The 19,674-nt window shown below is 54.1% G+C and overlaps 1 protein-coding gene across 1 annotated transcript in view; it reads left to right on the top strand.

Annotated features, from left to right (window-relative positions):
* The window catches only part of EFNA2 (ephrin A2), a 30,737-nt gene extending 22,041 nt beyond the window's left edge, over positions 1 to 8,696 (top strand). Inside the window, exons 2-4 of the mRNA XM_015886372.3 lie at positions 3,840 to 4,132; positions 5,574 to 5,639; positions 6,688 to 8,696. Of these exons, the coding sequence (XP_015741858.1) occupies positions 3,840 to 4,132; positions 5,574 to 5,639; positions 6,688 to 6,809 (481 nt within the window). The 3' untranslated portion in view covers positions 6,810 to 8,696. The remainder of the gene's footprint in view (positions 1 to 3,839; positions 4,133 to 5,573; positions 5,640 to 6,687) is intronic.
* The last annotated feature ends 10,978 nt before the right edge of the window (positions 8,697 to 19,674 follow it).

The raw sequence follows: 19,674 nt of genomic DNA on the forward strand, positions 1-19,674 counted from the left end.
GGGGTTGTGTTTGCTGTCCTCTGAGGGTCACCGGGATCTGAATTTAGATGAGATTTAAACAAAAAAATGAGCTTGAGATGGAAAGAGTGCGTGTCCTGCCTCGGCAAACAGGGACGGTGCGGCCGCGGTGCCGGCAGGTGGGCACCGACAGCATCTGCAGGAGCCAGGGGGGTGCAGGGGGAAGGCTGGCACCATGCAGTGCTATGGGGATGCTGGTTGCTTGGGGGTTATAGGGAAAGCATTGAAACAAAAGCAGCGTGGGGCTGTGCCATAGGGTGGGCCCTTGGGTTGTTCTCCTTGGTGGAAGGGAAGATGTTGGTGCTGTGTCCCTGTATCAAGGCGCTTCGTTAAAGCTGAGATTTTATTCCAGGCAATTTCACTCTGATGGGTTTCCTCTCTTATCATGCAAAAGGACCCAGCGCATGAGTTCTCAATTAACAGTCCCCCAGAGATGAGGATGAGAGATGCAGCCCAAGGGACACTGCGGGCTCCCATAGCCTGGGGTCATCCCCCCTTACCCACCCCATGGGGATTCCTCAGGCTTTGGGGCGGGGGGAATGGAGGGTTGGGGCAGCCCCATTCCTCTGCCAGCAGAGCAGGCCGAGCTGTCAGGCAGCACTAACAGTAACGAATGCCCCTAATGAAGCACCCAATTAGCCAGGATCCCAGCCTTAATGGTAGCTGACAGAGCTGAAAGCTGCGAGTAGTCAATTGTCAAGTGCAACATCCCATCGGAGGGAGACGCCGGGGCTGCTCCATTCATCTTTGTCACGGAGAAACCAGCACTCCCACCTTAACCCTTGGGCGCTGGGCAAGATCCATGGCCCCTATAAGCTCCATGGCCCCCATAAGCACCATGGCCCCCATAAGCACCATGGCCCCCATGGCCCCACAGGCCACTATTACCCCACAAGCCTTATGACCCCATGGGCCCCACAGATCCCACAGGTGCCAACTGGCCCCATGACCACCACAGACCCCAAAGCCCCACAGCCATCCCAAAACCCCTCATAGCTCCCATAGGCCCCATGGCCTCATAGGTCCCACAGGCCCCACAACCACCATAGGACCCACAGACCCCCACAGCCACACCAAGACCCCACAGGCCCCATGGCTCCACAGACTCCTATCACCCCATAGGCTTCTCTAACTTCACAGGCCCATATCACCCCACAAGCCTCTATATTCCCACAGACCCCATAGATCCACAGGCCTTTATATCCCTACAGGCCCCATAGCCCCACACCTCTGTGACCCCACAGATTGCAAAGACCTCATGGTCTCTTGACCCCATAGACCTCATAACCATCACAGACCTCATGGACCCTGCAGGCCCCATGGCCCCCATAGCCCCATAGCCACCCCAAGACCCCATATGCTCAATGTCCCTGCACAGGCCCCACATCTCTCATAGGGCCCCAAGTTCTCAGCCCCACATATGACAGCAGACGCTTCTATCTCACTCACAGCTGAAGCAGCCGCCATATCTCCCTTTTTGCTGCTGCATTTCACCATTTTTTCACCATTTCACACTGGTTTTTATTGCCTCTTTGCGTCGCACCGTAACACAGAACCACCCCCCCAACCTCACCTCCCGACCCCAAAACCCCCAAATATTTTACGTTCTATATTTTATTATATATTTTATTGTATATTTCCAACCAGACGAATTAACGCCGTGCCTCGTTTAGACAAGCTCCAATCCCACTCCTTCTAATTAGCACGGCCTGGCAGCCCTGCTGCGGGGACAGCAGTTCCAGGCGGCGGGGTTTTAAAACGCTGTTGACATTTTGTGGTCTTGAACGACTTTAAACGATAACAAATTAGCAGACGGAGCCGTGCTGCCCGTGGCCCCGCATCCCTCGGTGCGGCGGGGATGGTGTTGTAAAGGAGGGGAGGGGGGTTTGGTGTGTGCATAAAGATTTGCTGGAAGGAAAAGCCAGGGTGAAGCCAAGACAAAGGCACCGGCAGCTGAGGGACCATTGGTGGCTGTTGTGTCCTTGGCACATGGAGATGGGGATGTGATTTGATTGTCCCAACCACATCCTTGAACGTCCTTAGGGATGAGCCCCATTTGGGAGCGCTGCATGGGTATAGGGCTGTAGGGATGGGGATGCAGTGTGGCATTGCCAAGGTTGGGGTGCCCAGCTGTCTGTGCTGCCTGTCCCTGTGTGCCAGCACAGCGTCCTGCTGCGACCCCCAACCTGCACCCTGAAACCTCCTTCCCTTTTCACTATGTGTCTTCCAACCCCTTGCGTTGGGTCGTGTCTGTGGGGATGGGGACACAGGGATGGGATGGGATGGGGATGGGATGGGATGGGATGGGATGGGATGGGATGGGATGGGATGGGATGGGATGGGATGGGGGGTCCAGGACCCACTTCCAGCTGAGACCCCCATGCTGGGACTTACTCCCCACCACTCTCTGTCTGCTCCATTCATCCCCTTTAATTCACCACTTTGTCAGTCCAGCAAAAGCCCTTGGAGTCGGTTGATCTTTTCCTTCCTCCCCCCCCTCCCAAAATAACAATAATTATTATTATTATTATTATTATTCCCCTGATGAGCACGAGCCCTTCTGTTACAGTTGCCTTTTTGCTCAGACATAAATAACAATCATTAAAATAAATAATTTTTATAAATAAAAGGAAGGCAGAGGAGCTTTGCACGTTTTGCTTTGCTTTGCTTTGCTTTCTTTCCTTCTCTCTTTTTTTTTTGCTATTGTTTTGTATGTGTTTGAAATTGTTTCCCAGTAAATCGAGGCCCTTTGTATTAATTTTACATTTTAAAATGTTACCTTGCCAGGGGCAGGGTTGGCACAACCGACTTGGAAGAGGAGAGGGAAGGAGAGAGAGAGAGAGAAAAAGCCCTTCTCCTTAATTAGCGCGTATCCCTGTGTGATCAGAGTGCTTATGAAGTGGGTAACGAGCAGGAGGGCACAAGGACCGGACCCCCCCCCACATACACACATACCTCATCACAGCATCCGTTTTGGGATGCTGGTTTGGTTACCCTCCTGTGTTATCATTGTCCCCATTGGGGACACATAGGGCATCCATGTGATGAGTTGCAGCCAGCCTCAGCCTAGGTGCTTGGGGAAGGGATGTAGGGCAGTGCTTTGGATGGGAGGGGGGTGGCTGTAGGTGGGTGCTGAGAGTGCAGACCCCCAGCAGTATGGGGTGTATATGGGATATGCACCACAGTGCCTAAGAACAGCACTGCAGGAGCCTCCAATTAATTAACAAAGAGGGAAAAAGAGAGCAGAAATGCTGTGCGGTGTCCTGGGGGACACAAGGCTGGGATTGGGGGGGGGCTGCAGCTGGGGGTCCCTGGGGTGCCAGGAGCAGGGGCCAGGTGCTGCGGGGTGGGAGCTGCCACGCGCAGCCCTCTCCCGTCTCTGCTAATCCCTTAATCTCTCAGATAATCAGTGCCAAAAAAACGCAAATTACAATAGGATTGTGGCACGCATCGGCATTAATACCAAAAGGGGTCGATGCTATCGTGGTGAATAATGATTTTGTGCTACTTTAGTAGCGAGCGTCGCGGGCTTATTAATCTTATAACAACGAGGTGCCGGGCTTAATCTTCTGGGGTTGGTGTGAAGGGGGGGTGGGAGTGAGGGGGGCAGCCTAATAGTTGGGGATCTAAATGGGGGAGTAGGGGGTTGGGTTAGGGATGGGATTGGGGTTGCATTAGGGATGGCGTTTGGGTTGGGTTAGGGATGGGGTTAGGGTTGCGGTTGGGTTAGGGATGGGGTTGGGGTTGGGTTAGGGATGGGGTTGGGGTCAGGGTGGGGTTTGGGGTTGGAGATGCTGCTTCTAATGCTTCCAATGCTGCAGGTTCCACCGCGGGGACTACACGGTGGAGGTGAGCATCAATGACTACCTGGATATCTACTGCCCACACTACGAGGAGCCGCTGCCTGCTGAGCGCATGGAGCGCTACGTCCTCTATATGGTGAACTACGAGGGCCACGCGTCCTGCGACCATAGGCAGAAAGGCTTCAAACGTTGGGAGTGTAACCGACCCGACTCACCCAGCGGACCCCTCAAGTTCTCTGAGAAGTTCCAACTCTTCACCCCTTTTTCTTTGGGCTTCGAGTTCCGCCCCGGCCACGAGTATTACTACATCTGTGAGTGTGGATAAACACCCGTAGCACTGCAATGAGCACACAGCCCTAAAGCAGCACCCGCACTCCATCCCTTGCTTTAACATCCTCCTCCAGAGCTGGTGGGGGAAAACCATAGAGAGCAATGAGGAGAGGAAAACAGAATGAAAAGCAATGAGAGCCCGCGACCCAGCGCGGCACAAGGAGGCGCCGCCACCGCTCTCCTCTCCCTGCTTATCTCCATTATTATTTCTCCCCCTTTTTTTTTTTCTCTCCTGTTTGCAGCCCACTTAATTTGTTCCTTTTATCTATATTAAATTACCATCTTGCCCCCCTCGCTCTCTTCCCCCCCCCCTCCCCATGCAAAATGTCACTGGTGAAATAACCGCGTCCATGTCTCTTTATTCTTCCCCCTCCACAAGCAAGAGCCCTCACCCCGATTTATTTTATATATATATATATATTTATATTTAATTTTCATTTATTTTTTTCTATATTTTTAACGTCGTTAGGGAGAGATTACACAGAAGTAAATGGTGAAGCTGATCATTGCTAAACCGGTTAGGATTCATGTCATGCGGAACATTAGAAATTACGCCTCTTTTTGAGGCGCCGTATTTAGCAGACATGAAAGAAAAGAAATTACCTCCTCCTCGAGCTCACAAATTGGAATGCCATTAACCTCCCGGGCATGGGGATGGTGGCTGTGCTGCTGTGCTGGGTCAAGGGCACGTGGGGACCCTGGGGATAACACAGAGCCTCGACCTTCCCTCAATGCTGAAATCACAGCACAAGGGAAGGAGGGGAAAGGGAAAGGGGAGAAGCTCTACGTGCTGCTCTGAGCCGTGGGGATGTGGCCATGGTGGCACTGTGTCCCTAGAGATGAGGGTGGAGATGGGGGGCAGGTGGGTGTCATCCCCCTCCCCACCTTAACACCATCACTGTGTGTTAACCCATAACCCATTTCCCCCTCCTTCCTTTAAGCTCAGATGAAACTTTATGGTGAGTAATGCGCCCTTCTCTCCTTTAATTCATAAAAGAGAGAGAGAAAAAAAATAAGAGGAGAGAGGGAAGAGAAAAGAAAATGAAATTCCTTTAAAAGCACATATATAACATTCACATTTTCCCCGTATTGAGCGGGGACTTTCACCGAGGTAATTATTGCAATTACTCCCTTTGTCTCTCCCTGTGAGCTCTGCCTTCTCCTCCTCCTGCCTTGCGGACCCATTGCTCTGTGCAACACCATTGGAGCCACCACGGCCACCTCCTGCCCATAGAGCCCCCAGTGTCCCCTCTATGTCCCCCCCAACTGTGTGTCCCCTATGGGGCTGCTGCAGCTGAGCATCATGCCCACATGTGGGTCTCTGCTCTGAGCCCTCACCTTGGCACTGCAATGTGGGGAGGGTTCTGAGCTGCTGCCCTGCTCTCACATAGACATTTCTCTCTGCTTTGTGCCCCTCTGCAGCTGCGTCCCCCCCAAACGTGGTGGACAGACCCTGCCTCAAGCTGAAGGTTTACGTTCGGCCGACGAGTAAGTGATGCATGGAGGGGGTTGGGGCACAGCCATGCAGCCATAATGGGGGGGCATGGAATACATTGGGCACACAGGGGGGTGACGATGTGGGGCAGGAGCCTCTTGGAGTGGCCACATCCCATCCCTGCAGCACATCAGTCCCTATGGCTGTGGGGGTGGCACATGGCCGAGGTCGCTGCCCTGCTGGGTTCCAGATAGAAGGGGAAAAAAAACCCCACCCTGCTAATCTCTTGCACAGTGGCTACTTTTCAGAATCAAATAACTCAGCCATTTAAAAAAACAAATTAATAATTTTCTTCTCCTGTTAACGTGTAATTAGCAAATGGCAGCAGCTCTCCCTGGGGAAGGGCTGAGTGCCTGCGAAATGTCACCATTTAAAAGGATGTCTTTCTCTTTTTTTCCCTCTTCCCCCCTATTTTGCATGGCTTTAAAATAAAACCCAATATAATGAAACCGGCTGTAGAAAAAAATATCATTCTGTTTTGTTCAGGGCTGGGGCATGGAGGGGGGAACCCATCTCTGCCCACATTATTCTGCTGCCTGGTGGAGATATAAGGCTGCCTTTACGCAGTGATGTATAGGGAGGGTTTGCTCCCTATTCCTGGGGGGTCCGAGGGCTCCTGGACACACATCCCTATTGGGGACCCTGCAGGAGCAGAGAAGGGTCCAGATCCTTAATGCAGTGTAAGCAGGCAGAGCTCAGGGAGTGTGTTTAGAGCTTGAGTCATCATTAGAGTCGCAGTGCCCAAGGCACCGTGTTGGCACCCGGCTGTCACCGTGCTGCTGGGCCGGCTCCAGGCCTGGCTGCTGTCCGAGCTGCTCGTGCTTTGGATCCCATCCACCTCGTGTAGAACTGCCTTCATGTTTGGCACACGGGGACGGGACCCCCACCTCGTCCCCTTGGTGTGGGGATGTTCTATGGGAGCTGAGCTCCTGCTGTGTGGGGTTGGTGCACGCAGCGCCCATCTGGACCCCAACCCATTATAGTGCCACGTAGAGCCAGGCAGACTACACCAGCTCACACTTCTCTCTTTCCTTTTTGCAGACGATTCCCTCTATGAGTCCCCAGAGCCCATCTTCACCAGCAACAACTCGTGCTGCAGCCTTGCAGTGCCTCGTGCCGTGCTGGTGGCCGCTCCGGTCTTCTGGACTCTGCTGGGCTCTTAGCACCACAGGACGGATGGGATGGGATGGGACAGAGCAGCCTCAGCACCAACACAGGACAGAGCTGGGGCTGCATCACTGCCAGGAGCCCCACTGCACCCTGCCCGACCTGCATCCTGCCCTGCATCACAGCAGGGAATGGGGATCACCATGAGCACGGAGAGCACCCATCCCTGCAGCAGCGACCTTCCCATAGGATGCTGCTTTTTACATTTCTAGACCAAATATAGAGTCCTGTCGGGTGTTCTTTGGGGGTTGGTTTGGTTTCATTTTTTCCTTTTCCTTTGTTGTTTTTTTAATTTGTTTTACAAGATTTTTATTTTTCTTGGCTGGTTCTGCCCTGGTTGCCCCGTGTCAGACTGACCCACACGGGGACCCTGTGGCACATCGCCCTCGCCTGGCACGGCGAGATGGACGGACAGATGGATGCAGCACGGTGCCACCCGCACATGGGGACACAACCCTGGATGGACACGAGGACAGCAGGGCAGCCCCATTCTCTTTGCTCACCGTCCCCATGGGGCAGCCATGCAGCATTACCTGGGGGTCCCACGTGGCACCGGGAGCCCCTCCGGGCGCTCGGCTGGATCCGGGGCTGGAGCGGGGCAGTGGGCACTGCCTGTGCCTCGCTGGGGCTGGATCTCCTGCACCAGAACGGAGCAGCCTTCGGGTTGATGCTCTCCACCTCCTCGCTGCCTCCCAGCACAGCTCTGCCATCGATGTCATCCTGGAGGTGCATTTGGGGCCAACACGCAGCCGTGCTCACGGTGCCCCCAACGGCTTTGGCTTCTTCTCTTCCTTCTCTACACCCACGTGGAAATCCCGATCTGCCATCAGCCCCAAAGGACGGGGCTGGGAGATGAACCAGAGAGGGGCCCGGCCCCTCCTCGCCTTAAATCCAGGACTGCACCCCCCACCCCCAAGGGGGGGGCTCACACTGGGGATGGCAGCCCCAAGCCCACCCCATGGACACCACTTCCCCACTTGGCCCCCCCAATCCAACCCTTCTATTAGGGTCTGGGCCCCCCCTGTACATACAGCTGTATGTGAGCGTGTGGTTTTTTGGGGTTTGGTTTCTTTTCTTTTTGGGGTGGGATATGGGGGGGGGGGTTTAATGTATTGTCGAGAATGGATTTTATGGAAAGGGTTTATTTTATTTCTTATTTTTTTGTTGGCCATTTTCTAGACTTAGGACTTGCTGAAATCTCTCTGCAATAAGCTCATCTCCAACCATCAAAAAGAGAAAACGACAAAAAAAAGAAAAAAAAAAAAAAGCCCTAAAATATATATATATATATATAATTATTATAATAATAATAATACAAAACAACACTAAAAGAAGCAGCATTCCTCCCCCTGTGCCCCCCCCCCATCTCCCTGTGTGTGTCCTGACCGGGTCGTGGTTCTGGAAGGCAAGTGGGTACAACGTGGCTCTCCAGGTACCCTTAAGGGTCCTCAATATGGAGCAGCCCACCCCCAAATCCCCCCCTCAAGCCTTCGGTTCTGTGTTTTATATATATATAGATTATATATATAAATATCTATATTGTGTACAGCGACTGTGAGAGAGATGGGGAGCAGCGCTGAGGGCAGCAGCACTCGCAGGGAGCTCTGAGCAGAGGGGAGGAAAAAGGGGGGTGGACCAGGGGGGGCTTCGGGGTGGGGATGGGGGGGTTGTGGGGAGTCGCTTTGGGTCAGTCTTTGCGTTGGGAGCAGCCCATGGTGGGTGCTGGGGGTTGTTTTCTATTATACGTGTTGGTCTCCTATAGCTTCGTCCTTCGCCACGCCGCTTTTTCGTCCTTCGACGTCGTGCTGATGGTAAATCCGGATCACCACCTCATTTGGATTCTGTATTTTTTTATAATAAAATAAAAAAGAAATGTCATGTGAGCTCCCCCTCCCACCCCACCCCCCCTTCCCCTCCTATCTACCCCCCCTCTCCAGCCCTGGCTTTGGAGATGTGCCTTTCCCTGCCCGTCGTGCTGCAGGCTGAGCCTGGATGCTGCAACGACCCAGCAGCACTAGGGTGCATTGGGATGCAACAGGGTGCAGTGGGGTGCAGTGGGGTGCAATGGGATGCAACAGGGTGCAGTGGGTGCATTGAGGTGCATTGGGATGCAACAGGGTGCAATGGGTTGCATTGAGGTGCAGTGGGATGCAACAAGGTGCAGTGGGGTGCATTGGGATGCAACAGGGGTGCAGTGGGATGAAGTGAGGTGCAGCAGGATGCATTGGCATGCAATGGGGTGAAGTGGGATGCAATGGGGTGCACTGACATGCAGTGGGATGCAGTGAGGTGCAGTCTGATGCATTGGGGTGCAGTGGGATGCAATGGGGTGCATTGGGATGCAGTAGAATGCAATGGGGTGCACTGACATGCAGTGGGATGCAGTGAGGTGCAGTGGGGTGCACTGGGATGCACTGAGGTGCAGTCTGATGCATTGGGGTGCAGTGGGACGCAATGAGGTGCACTGACATGCAATGGGGTGCACTGACATGCACTAGGATGCAATGAGGTGCAGTCTGATGCAATGGGATGCATTGGGTTGCATTGGGGTGGCCACGCTCAGCTCCCTCCCCATTCCCCAACCCCACTGGTGCAAAGGGGCCGTGACGCCAGACGGCCGAGCTGGGTGGTGTGTTAATTACGGAAAGGATTTAATTACCACCTTAATGAATAATAATGGATATTAAATTAATTAATATGCAATTGTTGATAGTATTTAATTATCAGAGGTGGTGCAGCCCGGCGGGTGGGCGCTGTGGGGTGGGATATGGCATCTCCCCAAGCTCTCCTCTGCCTCAGTTGCCCCATGGGCCATTTAGGGGTTGGTTATGGGGTCCCCCCATCTCAATGTTGGTGTGTCCCCCCCTATGGCTTCCCCATCCCTCAGAGCCATTGCCCCATAGAACAGCAGCTCTGGCACCGGCCACCCAGCGGTGCATGTTGTGTTACTCACATCCCCACGCAACTTTCCTCGTTGGTTCCCAGCGTTTAAACGCATATTTCAGCACAATGAGCAGAATAAGAACAATCCGCTGTTAATTAATGCGAGCTCGTACAGCTGATCCGAAGCTCTGAAGTTTTGCCACGAGAGGGTGAAAGACTCATTTTGCTTTTTAATGGGACCATCTGCGTGCCAGCAGCGACTGAACGGGACCGAGGCGCATCGGGAGAGAGCCTGGAGGGGATTGAATGGGGGATGGCTGGGATGGAGCGACGGCGTGAGGCTTTTTCAGCCCGGATTCATGATTTTTTTAACACGAGGGGTTGGAAATAGGGAGTTAAAAATAGCGAGCTGGCAGGCGAGAGGCTGAGACGGATCGTCGTTAGTAATTAATTAATGGAGTCATGGATTTTGAAGGTCTGAAAGGGCTCTTTTGGCTCAGCCCGGCTTGGGGCTCTTGGAATGGGCTCTGTGGTTTTGGTGGGTGATGGTTGGGGTGGCCCTGTGCCCATTGGAGTGCTGCGGGGTCAGCCGTCATGTATGGCCGGCCGTGTCTGAAATGGGATTTTACAGAGCCCGGAGCTCCTGGAGCAGCAATCTCAGGTTGTAATTGAAGCTGCAGGTGGGGGCACATGGGGGTGATTGGGAGCTTTGTGCCCATCCCACCCCTGTGCTAAAGGCAGCTTCATGAGGGGGGCTGGGTTTGGTTGGGGTTTCCTGCTGTGTAAGACCCCCAAACTCCCCCAGCACTGAGGTCTGTGGCCCCATTGCTTTCTGTGATCGGGGTTCTGTGCTCTCTGCCCCCTCCCAGGCTCTGCTGCTGCTCTTTGCCCCCCTCTCCCCCCACGTCACCGCTCTCCTCGTGCTCTGCAGTTGTCACATCAGCTCTCCGTCCCCCCCTCTCCCCTCTCTCTGCTCCTGTCCCCGGCCTTATCTGCTGATAGCTACAAGTGATACAGCAGCAGCCGTCCCTGGAACAAGCTGCTGGCTGCCGAGCACCCAGGAAAACACCTGCTCAAGGGATGATTTATGGAAATAGCAGGAGACAGGGAGAGCTGAGTGCAGCACGTGGGGATGAACACACTCAGCACGCAGCACCTCTCCATTCTCCCTATGGATGTGGACACAGAGCTGCTCCTGGATGGGACACGGTGTGAGGACACACGGTGTGTGTTGGGGGGGGACCAGCATCGTGCTCTGCTGCAGAGCCCCTGACGCGCCGTCCCTCTGCGGCCATTGATTTCCATGAAATAAGGCAGCCGGGTGTGTAATTGTGTACAGGCACCGCAGCTCCTTTACATGCCGTTCTGCAGGGCCCTCGCCAGCAGGAAATGAAACTTTTCAGGCCACTAGACATTGAGTTCGGTGCTTGAGCTGCTCGTCCCCCCCCCATCCACCCCATGGAGAAGGAGGAGGGAGTGGGGCTCTGCATCCAGCAGGAGGGGATGGAGATTGGGACAGAGGGGCCCCCCTGTGTCCCCATGTCCCCATCCCTATAGCCCAGGGGGGATGGCTCCCCCCGGCATCGAGCGAGCATCGCTCCCCTTGTCTCTCCCTCAAGGTAACCGGCATTATATCCGGACCAATTGCTCCAGCATGATCCTCCTGAATGTTGCACAGCATGTACACGGCGTCTTATGTAAAATACATGCCCCTGGGCGAGGCTTTTAATAGTGCTGCTCCTGCCTGGGGGGTGGGGGGGGCTGATTTCTGCCACGGCGGTGCCAAGAAATGATTGAAAAGTTGGGGCTCGCCGTGGGGAACACCCCGCTGGGGGGAGCGACGTGTTTTCATTTCCCTGCCAGGTAACAAATGGAAAGAATTGCAATGAATGCTAATGGCCTGGGAGCTGCTGAGGGGTTGGGGATGGGGACGGGAGCTGCCGGCGTTGTGAGTGAATGATGCCATCATGGATACCCCGACACACAGCTCGTGGGATGCCGTGCACTGAGCTGCTGTGCTAAATCCTTTCCTTCTGGTGGTGAAATGGAGCTGTGTGGTGAATCAGCCCCAGAACACAGTGCAGCTCCAGCACCGATGGCCCCAGCTCCAACACCCCCAGCTCCGACACCTCCAGCTCCGACACCCACAGCACCAACACCCCAATCTCCAACATCCCAATCTTTAACACCCCCAGCTCCAGCACCCTCAGCTCCAACACTCCAAGCTCCAACATCCCCATTTCCAGCACCCCCAACTCCAACATCCCCAGCTCTGACACCTTCAGTTTCAACACTCCCATCTTCAATACCCTCAGCTTCAACAACCCCAGCTCCAGCACCTATATCTCCAACACACCCAGCTCCAACACTCCAAGCTCCAACATCTCCATTTCCAGCACCCCCATCTCCAACACCCTCATCTCCAACATCCCTATCTCCAACACCCCCATCTCCAACAACACCCCAACTCCAACATCCCCAGCTCCAACACCCCCATCTCCTACATCCCCATCTCCAATGCTCCCATCTCCATCACTCCCATCTTCAATACCCCAACTCCAACGCCCCAAGCACCAACACCCCCAGCCCCATAGGGCTTCAACCACATCCTTCTAGGCAGCACGAAGGGCCGTGCCGTGCCGGGCTGTTGGTAAATGGAGCCGGGCTGTAGGCAGGAGGGTAAACACGGATGAATAGCCTTCATCCACTCCAGTAAATATTTTATATCACACACCAAGAAAAGACACTCCTATTTAAATGATTTATAAAGGAAGATCATGTAGAGGTTTCTATAAAATATGTAGGGCTCCTAATACCGACATCATCAAGCAAAGAGGACTGAAATCATATATTACCTTTTCAACAGCCTTGCAGGCTGCAGGGATACAACTGACAAATAAAAGTGTGTTTACAGCTTTTGGGCTCCTCCGGGGAGAAGTAAATCACAGCGGGGGTGGGGAAGGGGAAAGGAAGCCGGAAATTAAGTGGCAATTTCTGTCCGTCACAGCGGGGCTGGGTTGGGGGGGGGGGGGGGGGACAACGGGATCACCTCGTCCAGCATCCCATTGCCAGGCTATGGAGCAGCAGTGCTGTGGGTGCAGGGATGCAATGGGTGCAGGGTTGGGATGGGTGAAGGGATGCAGGAAGTGCTGCAACTCTGTGGATGCTGCGGGGTTGCAGCGCTGCAGGCTCAGCGATGCTCATTGCAGATGGATGTACATGGAGAGCAAACCCCCTCCAAGGTGCCCAGAGCAGCAACTTGAGCACGGAAGGAATAAAACCACCCCCCCAACCCCATCAGGGATGGAGTTTTGCATGTGTAGCATTCGGGATGAGGCCCATAAGGGATGCATCCTTATAACACCGGGGTCCCCTCTCCCCACACCACCCCCCATCAGTGCTCCCTGTGCTCTGGGCCCGGAGTAATGCAGTCCCTGCAGGCAGTGCAGGAGAAGCCCAGACCTTGGCAGTGATTTTGCATGCAGCCACAGGAGCCTCGAGCCGCAGCCAATGGGGCCCTCGCCGGAGCGTTATTAAGGGATTAGCAAGTTGTCTTGGCTCTCAATTGTAGATAAGTGCCGCATTTTGTATTATCTTTTCACACTGCACCGCGAAGGATGACAAAGAGACAACATGGGTGTCATGGCCTTCAGCATATCATTAAGGGTAATTTGTCTTGCGAGGAGGGGGCGGGGGGGGGGATAGGGAGGAGAGAGGGAAGGGAGGAGAGGAGGAGAGGGAGGGGAGTCCGGGAGGAGAGAGGGGATTATATGGAAAAAGAGGAGATTAGGAGTGAGACGAGAGCTGTGCAATGGGATGAGGGGCAAAGGAGCCCATGCAGCCCCTTCCCTATGCATGGCATAGGGCAGCCCAAACCCACCCGGCCCCATTCCATCACAGCAACCCAGCTCAGCACCAAGGGGACAAGAGCAGCAGAGCCTGGGCCTGGCAGAGCTCTGCTCCATCGGTCGATCGATCAATCGGGGATAAAGGCGCCGCTATCGATCGGGAGACGGCTTTGCAGAGGCCGAGTAATGGAAATGTGTGTCTGGAGACAGCCACACGGAACGGCCCCGGCACTGCCACGGGGACTCACGGGGGGGAGGAATCCCACAGCCGTGCCCAGACAGCACCTAAAATGAGCTCAGCCCCATCCCGACCCTGGGGGCACAAACCCACAGTGCTCAGGAGCTGCCTTGGTGTGGGGAGGGGGTTAGGGATGGTAATGGGGATTGGGAGGGGGATGGAGATGCAGATAGAGAAAGGAGTGGGGATGGGTTTGTAGGCAGGTGAGGGGATAGGGAAAGGGGTGGGGATGGAGATGGGAATGGGGACGGGGATGGAAATGGGAATGGGAATGGGGACGGGGATGGGGATAGAGATGGGAATGGGGACGGGGACGGGGTTGGAGATGGGAATGGGGATGGGGATGGGGATGGGAATGGGGATATGAACAGGTGTGGGGATGGGGATGGGGATGGGACGTCCTCCCACCCGAATGCCCCCTCCCTCCCCTTCCCTTCTGATAATCCTATTTTTGAACCGAGGGATTAGGATCAATACTTCACTCCTAATGCTGCGGTAATACAGTGTTACACCGCCAGCGCCAGTTCCCTGCTGAAACACTTAAGGTAGTTTAAACCCATTTGTGTCGGGGAGTGCCGTGAATTCACAATCGAGGCGCTTTTTTGTTTGTTGGCACGGCCGCTGCGGAGCCGTAACAGCGCTGCTGGATGGGTGATGTCCCACCGCTGCCTGTTGTGTGTGTGATGCCCTATATGTGTGGGTCAAAGCAACCCAGCCCTCGTGCAAACCATCACCCCTTTGTACCAACGGAGCCCTGGTGCAAACAGTGATGGCCTCAGTGCTTTGGGTTCAGGGTGGAACAGGGCGATGCTCGGCTCCAAATTGGCTGAGGGGTTTCCAGGCGAAATCCCAGGGAATAGAAACACAAATATTTCCATCCAGTGCTATAATTATGAATTAGAGCGAAGCTTTGTCTTTATTAGGTGCTAATAGAGATAAAGGGGGTTTTGAAATGCAAGGCACAGCTATATAAATGCTAATTCACCCAGAGACCTCCTCCTTCCCCAGACCGAACTGAGGTTTCAAGGCAACTTCTCCCCAAATAATAAGAAGAAAAAAGCAGCGAGGAAACGCCAAGAAACCATCTCAGCAACTTCATTAAGTCCGTGTAACAACGCCGTGTCCCCATCTGGGGTTGTAGCTGATGCCATGGGCTGGGTACCCTGCTGAGCTCCAGGGCTCACCCTTAGGTGTCCCAGGGTAAAGTCATGGCTGGGAGCCTGGCTCTAATCTGGAGCTGATGGGGGAACAGAAGCAGAACCTTCAGCAGGGCTGTGAGTGCTTCAAAGCTTTCAAGGTGGGTTATTAAGGAAATGAATGGCATGGATCCTAATGAAGGGAAAGCCAGGCTGGATGGCACTCTGCCTGCCTCCATGTGGATGAGCTATGTGCTTCCATTCTGCTCTGGGCTCCTCTTTTGGGGGTCTGAAGCCAAAGCATGGCAATGGGATATTGAGACCCCCAGTAGAGTTCTCCCACCCACCAGACTTACCCAGTGCCCTCCATCCTTCCCTCTATCACCCTCTATCCTTCCCCCTATCCACCCCCCCTCCCCTCACCCCATCATCCCCCATCCCCTCTCCCTATCCACTCCCCATCCCCTCTCCCTATCCACCCCACACCCCTCCCCATATTACCCCACACCCCTCTCCCTATCACCCCCCATCCCTCTATTTCCATTCCCCTCCCCATCTATTTTCAATCCCATGCAGAGCAATGAGACAATCCCAGCCCTGCAGCCTCACTCCCAGCCAAAATGTGATCCATGCAATTAACATTGGCACCACCAATCACTCTATAGGGTCGGGATGGATCCATGTGGGGGCATCACCCACCTCTGTATATCCCACCTGCAACACCCAAGGATCCAATGGGACCCACTGGGATCAGCCACGAAGGGGTTCATCCCTCCAAGCTCCTCCAAGCTCAGAATAGTTTTCAATTAAAACAAAAATATCCCATAATAACCCACAGAGGGCTTTTTTTATTGCCTTCCCTCTCTCTCTCTCTCTCTCTTTTTTTTTCCCTTGTTCTTTATTTTTTAAGAAATAAATCTATTATGAGGAGCTTAGAGCTGTACGTAAAACCAGCCAGGGACAATTTGAGGATTAGGGATCGGAACTGTCCTGGTGTGACGAGGGAAGAAAGGAAAATCCCATAGGGCCAATAAGGGGGAGGAAGGGGGGGGTGATGGTGAGGACGGCCCCACAGCTGCCCCTACAGCATCTCAGCATCAAAGCCATTTTGCTGCAGCCCCCCCCCCGGTCCCATTGATGGCACTGATCACTTCTGGGTGCAGAGAGAGGTATGGAGTGATGGGCTCTTATCCCTCCCCCCCTCCTTTAGGGATAATTGTTTTGTTTATCACTTCCCTGACCCCAAAAAGACAACGGGATGGTGCACGAAACCAACAGGTTCCAACCACACTCCTACAGAGAGAGGAGACACAAATAAAGGCAGAGTGATGGATAATGAGCCCCTAATGGGAGCAGAGCTCACAGCACCGGGCTGTGCTTTTGGGGACCAGCATCTCCCTTGGACCAGCACAGAGCTGTGCTCACAGGGCCACAGCAATATGGGCTCAATGGGGCAGGAGGAGATGGGCACCCTATGGGGACAGCACCCACAGCAATATGGGCTCAATGGGGCAGGAGGAGATGGGCACCCTATGGGGACAGCACCCACAGCTATATGGGCTCAATGGGGCAGGAGGAGATGGGCACCCTATAGGGACAGCACCCATACTGCTACCCTCAGACCCCCTCCCACCCTCCTTCCTTAACGCACCACCTCTATTTATTCTGCTCCTGTAAGTGTAAAATTGATTTCCTTGCAACAAGACGCTCGTCTTTCACCACTGAACGCACCCAAATGCTCCGACAGAAGACACTGGCAATTTTTAATTAGTTTCCTTTATACCTTTTGCCTCCCTGAGCAGGGATGTGGAACAGGAACAGGGAACCCGAGAAAGGAATGGGATCCAGAGATGACAAAACCAGCTTTTTCTTCTTGATATGATTATTAATAACACACACTTTACCTAATGAGGCAGAGGGCAAAGGCACAAAGTGGTGGGGAAGTGATTATGGGATCTTACAGCTCCGGGGCCACAGGAGCATCCTTATATCCTCCCTATGACCTCAGAGGAGCTCATTGTGTCCTGGCCAACAGCTCCCAGATGCAACCAGGATCCCCTGCCCTGCTTTGGGGCACAGCATGGCATGGCATCCCCATTCCCCATCCACCATTCCCTATGCCTATCCCCATTCCCTATCCCCCATCCCCATTCACTATCCCCCATCCCCATCCCCATTCACTATCCCCCATCCCCTCCCCCCTATGCCTATCCCTATCCCTATCCCCCATCCCCATCCCCATCCCCATTCCCATTCCCTATCCCTGTCCCCATTCCCTAACCCCCATCCCCATTCCTTATCCCCCATCCCCATCCCCATTCCCTAACCCCCATCCCCATTCCTTATCCCCCATCCCCATCCCCATTCCCTAACCCCCATCCCCTACCCACTCTGCCTATCCCTATCCCTAACCCCATCCCCATCCCCATCCCCATCCCCATCCCCATTCCTATCCCTATCCCCATCCCCCATCCCCATCCCCATTCCCTAACCCCCATCCCCTACCCACTATGCCTATGCCTATCCCTATCCCCCATCCCCATCCCCTATCCCCCATCCCCATCCCGGAGCTGGACCAGGTGTCAGAACCCCTTGAAGTTCAGCTGCAAACACACACGGACGGTTCCAGCTGCAGAGAAGTAATTAACAGAACCACACCTCACATCACACCCCTGATAAGGGGGTAATTAAAGCTTGGGGGCCTGGCAGCTGCTTCATCCCTCCAAGTGGATGCATTGAATGGGGATGGCAGTTGTTGCTGGAGGTCCTGAGTGTTGGGTGTTCAGGTAAAGCAGTGCTTTCATATGCTTCCTTAACAGGGGAGGGGTCTCTTGGCTGGGCTCTGCCCCCCCAAACCCTCCTGCCCCATAGCCGTGCTGCTCTTTGTTCACTCCCCACTCAATAATGTTCTTTTTTTGGGGGTAGGGGGTTGATCTCAGCTCCTTCCCCCCTCCTTTCCCCTATGGGGCTTTGGTGTATGGGCCCTTCCCCACTCAGAGCCATGGTAAGCATAGGGGCAGGAGCTGCCAGCAGCGGGTTGGGGATGCAGGATGGGGGTTGCAGCTCATGAAAAGTTATTGGGAGGGGGAAAGGAGGGGAAGGGGCCGGGCAGGGAAGTCCTGCGGCCTCTCCATGTCAGCGCTCCGTCTGCTGTCACTCAGCTCCGAGTTCTCCTTCAAGTTGTCATCGTGGGGCTGGAGGGGATTATGCCGAGGCACTGTCCAGAATTGATTCATGTGGAACGCGTGCTTGACGAGCGGAACCGCTGGTGTGAGCGGAGCCGTTGAGACCCCTTATTTCCCACCTTCTTCACACAATCCGGTATTGTTCGGCCGCAGCCTTCGTGATCCCCTCGCCGGGGCTGTGACTGACACAGCTTTGAGGCTCTAAGGCTTACTTTGAATTTCTATAACCTCTCAGGAAGTCCCCGGGGTGCCTTCTGCCATTGTTTCTCCTTTCGCCTTTTTCCCTTTCCACCCCGTTCCCCTCCCTCCTCCCCTTGACTCTCCATGTCCCACCGCAGCTCTTTTCCCTCTCCCCGTGTTTTGAGGCTCAGCCCCATCTGCAAACATGAACCCAACAAGGATGAGAGAAACAAAAGCAAAATGAAGCCCCAAAAGTTCCCCAAATCCTCAGTCTCGGGGAGGAGAAAGGCTTTGCTTTTTGCTTTCCATGTGCTGAAAAACCCTAATAGGAATCAAGCTGCTGCGTGGCTGTCTGTCTATCCACACTGCTCCATCCTTGGGTCTATATAGGGAACCCCAGAGGGGCTCTCAGGTCTCCAATGGGGGTATTCCCCCCCTATCCCCCCCTCCTGGGTCTCACTGCCGCCTCGACACTCTATAACCATTTCCCATTTCCAGTCTTAATCTTATAAGAATGAATTGAGAATGACCAGCGTAAATACACAGGTGCCACTGGGAGCAGAAAGCACTCTTTAATCTCAGATATGAAAACAATTCCCTGCACTGCTCACTAGCAATCAGCAAGTGCTATCAGTGCCGCGCGCTCCCTGGGAACAGGAGAGCTTATAAATATGAATTAGTGCGGAGAAAATCTACTCTCTTACCTAAAGCTAAATGTTATCTGGGTCCCTTTCCAGCAGTGGCTGACATTTCCAGAGTGCTTTTAGTCACATCTGTGGGAAGACAACTCATTCCTTACTTAAAAAAAATAGAGAGAGGGAAAGGAATGAAAGAGGAAATGGGGGGGTGAGGTGGAGGAAGAGCTTCCTTTGTTCCTAGAGGGAAATGTGGGAGCTTGAGGCTGCTGTAGGAGCTTGGTTGTAGGGTGGGAGGGATGGAACGGAGTTGAGAGCATCCCTAAGGGTGGGAGATGGGATGGAGAGGAGCTGAGAGCATCCCTAAGGGTGGTCCCTGTGTGGAGATATGGATGTCTGCTGGGGAAACTGAGGCACAGTGTGAGGGAGATGGGAGCAGAGCAGGGTCAGGATGGGGGGCTGTGGGATGGGGTGTGTTGGGATCAGGCAGAACAACCCCTGTCTGCTCAGATCCCACTCCCTGCACCTCAACCACGAGGGAAGGGCTGACGGAGCTCACACCCGACGGGATGCTTACGCTGCCTTTTAGGCTTTTAATGAGCGGTTGCTGGCAGGAATGCTAAGAGCAATCAGCAGACAGACCTGCCCGCTGTCGGTGTGCTCTGCGTCCTTGTCTGGCTGCAGTGAGCTCTGACCTCATTTGCTCGGTGCTATTCAATTAACAAGGCTGAGAGGCGCTGGGGAGGGTGGGGATGC

This window comes from Coturnix japonica, chromosome 16 (genome assembly GCF_054131305.1).
Source record: "Coturnix japonica strain WE chromosome 16, WE-NBRP24, whole genome shotgun sequence".
NCBI classification, from domain to species: Eukaryota; Metazoa; Chordata; class Aves; order Galliformes; family Phasianidae; genus Coturnix; species Coturnix japonica.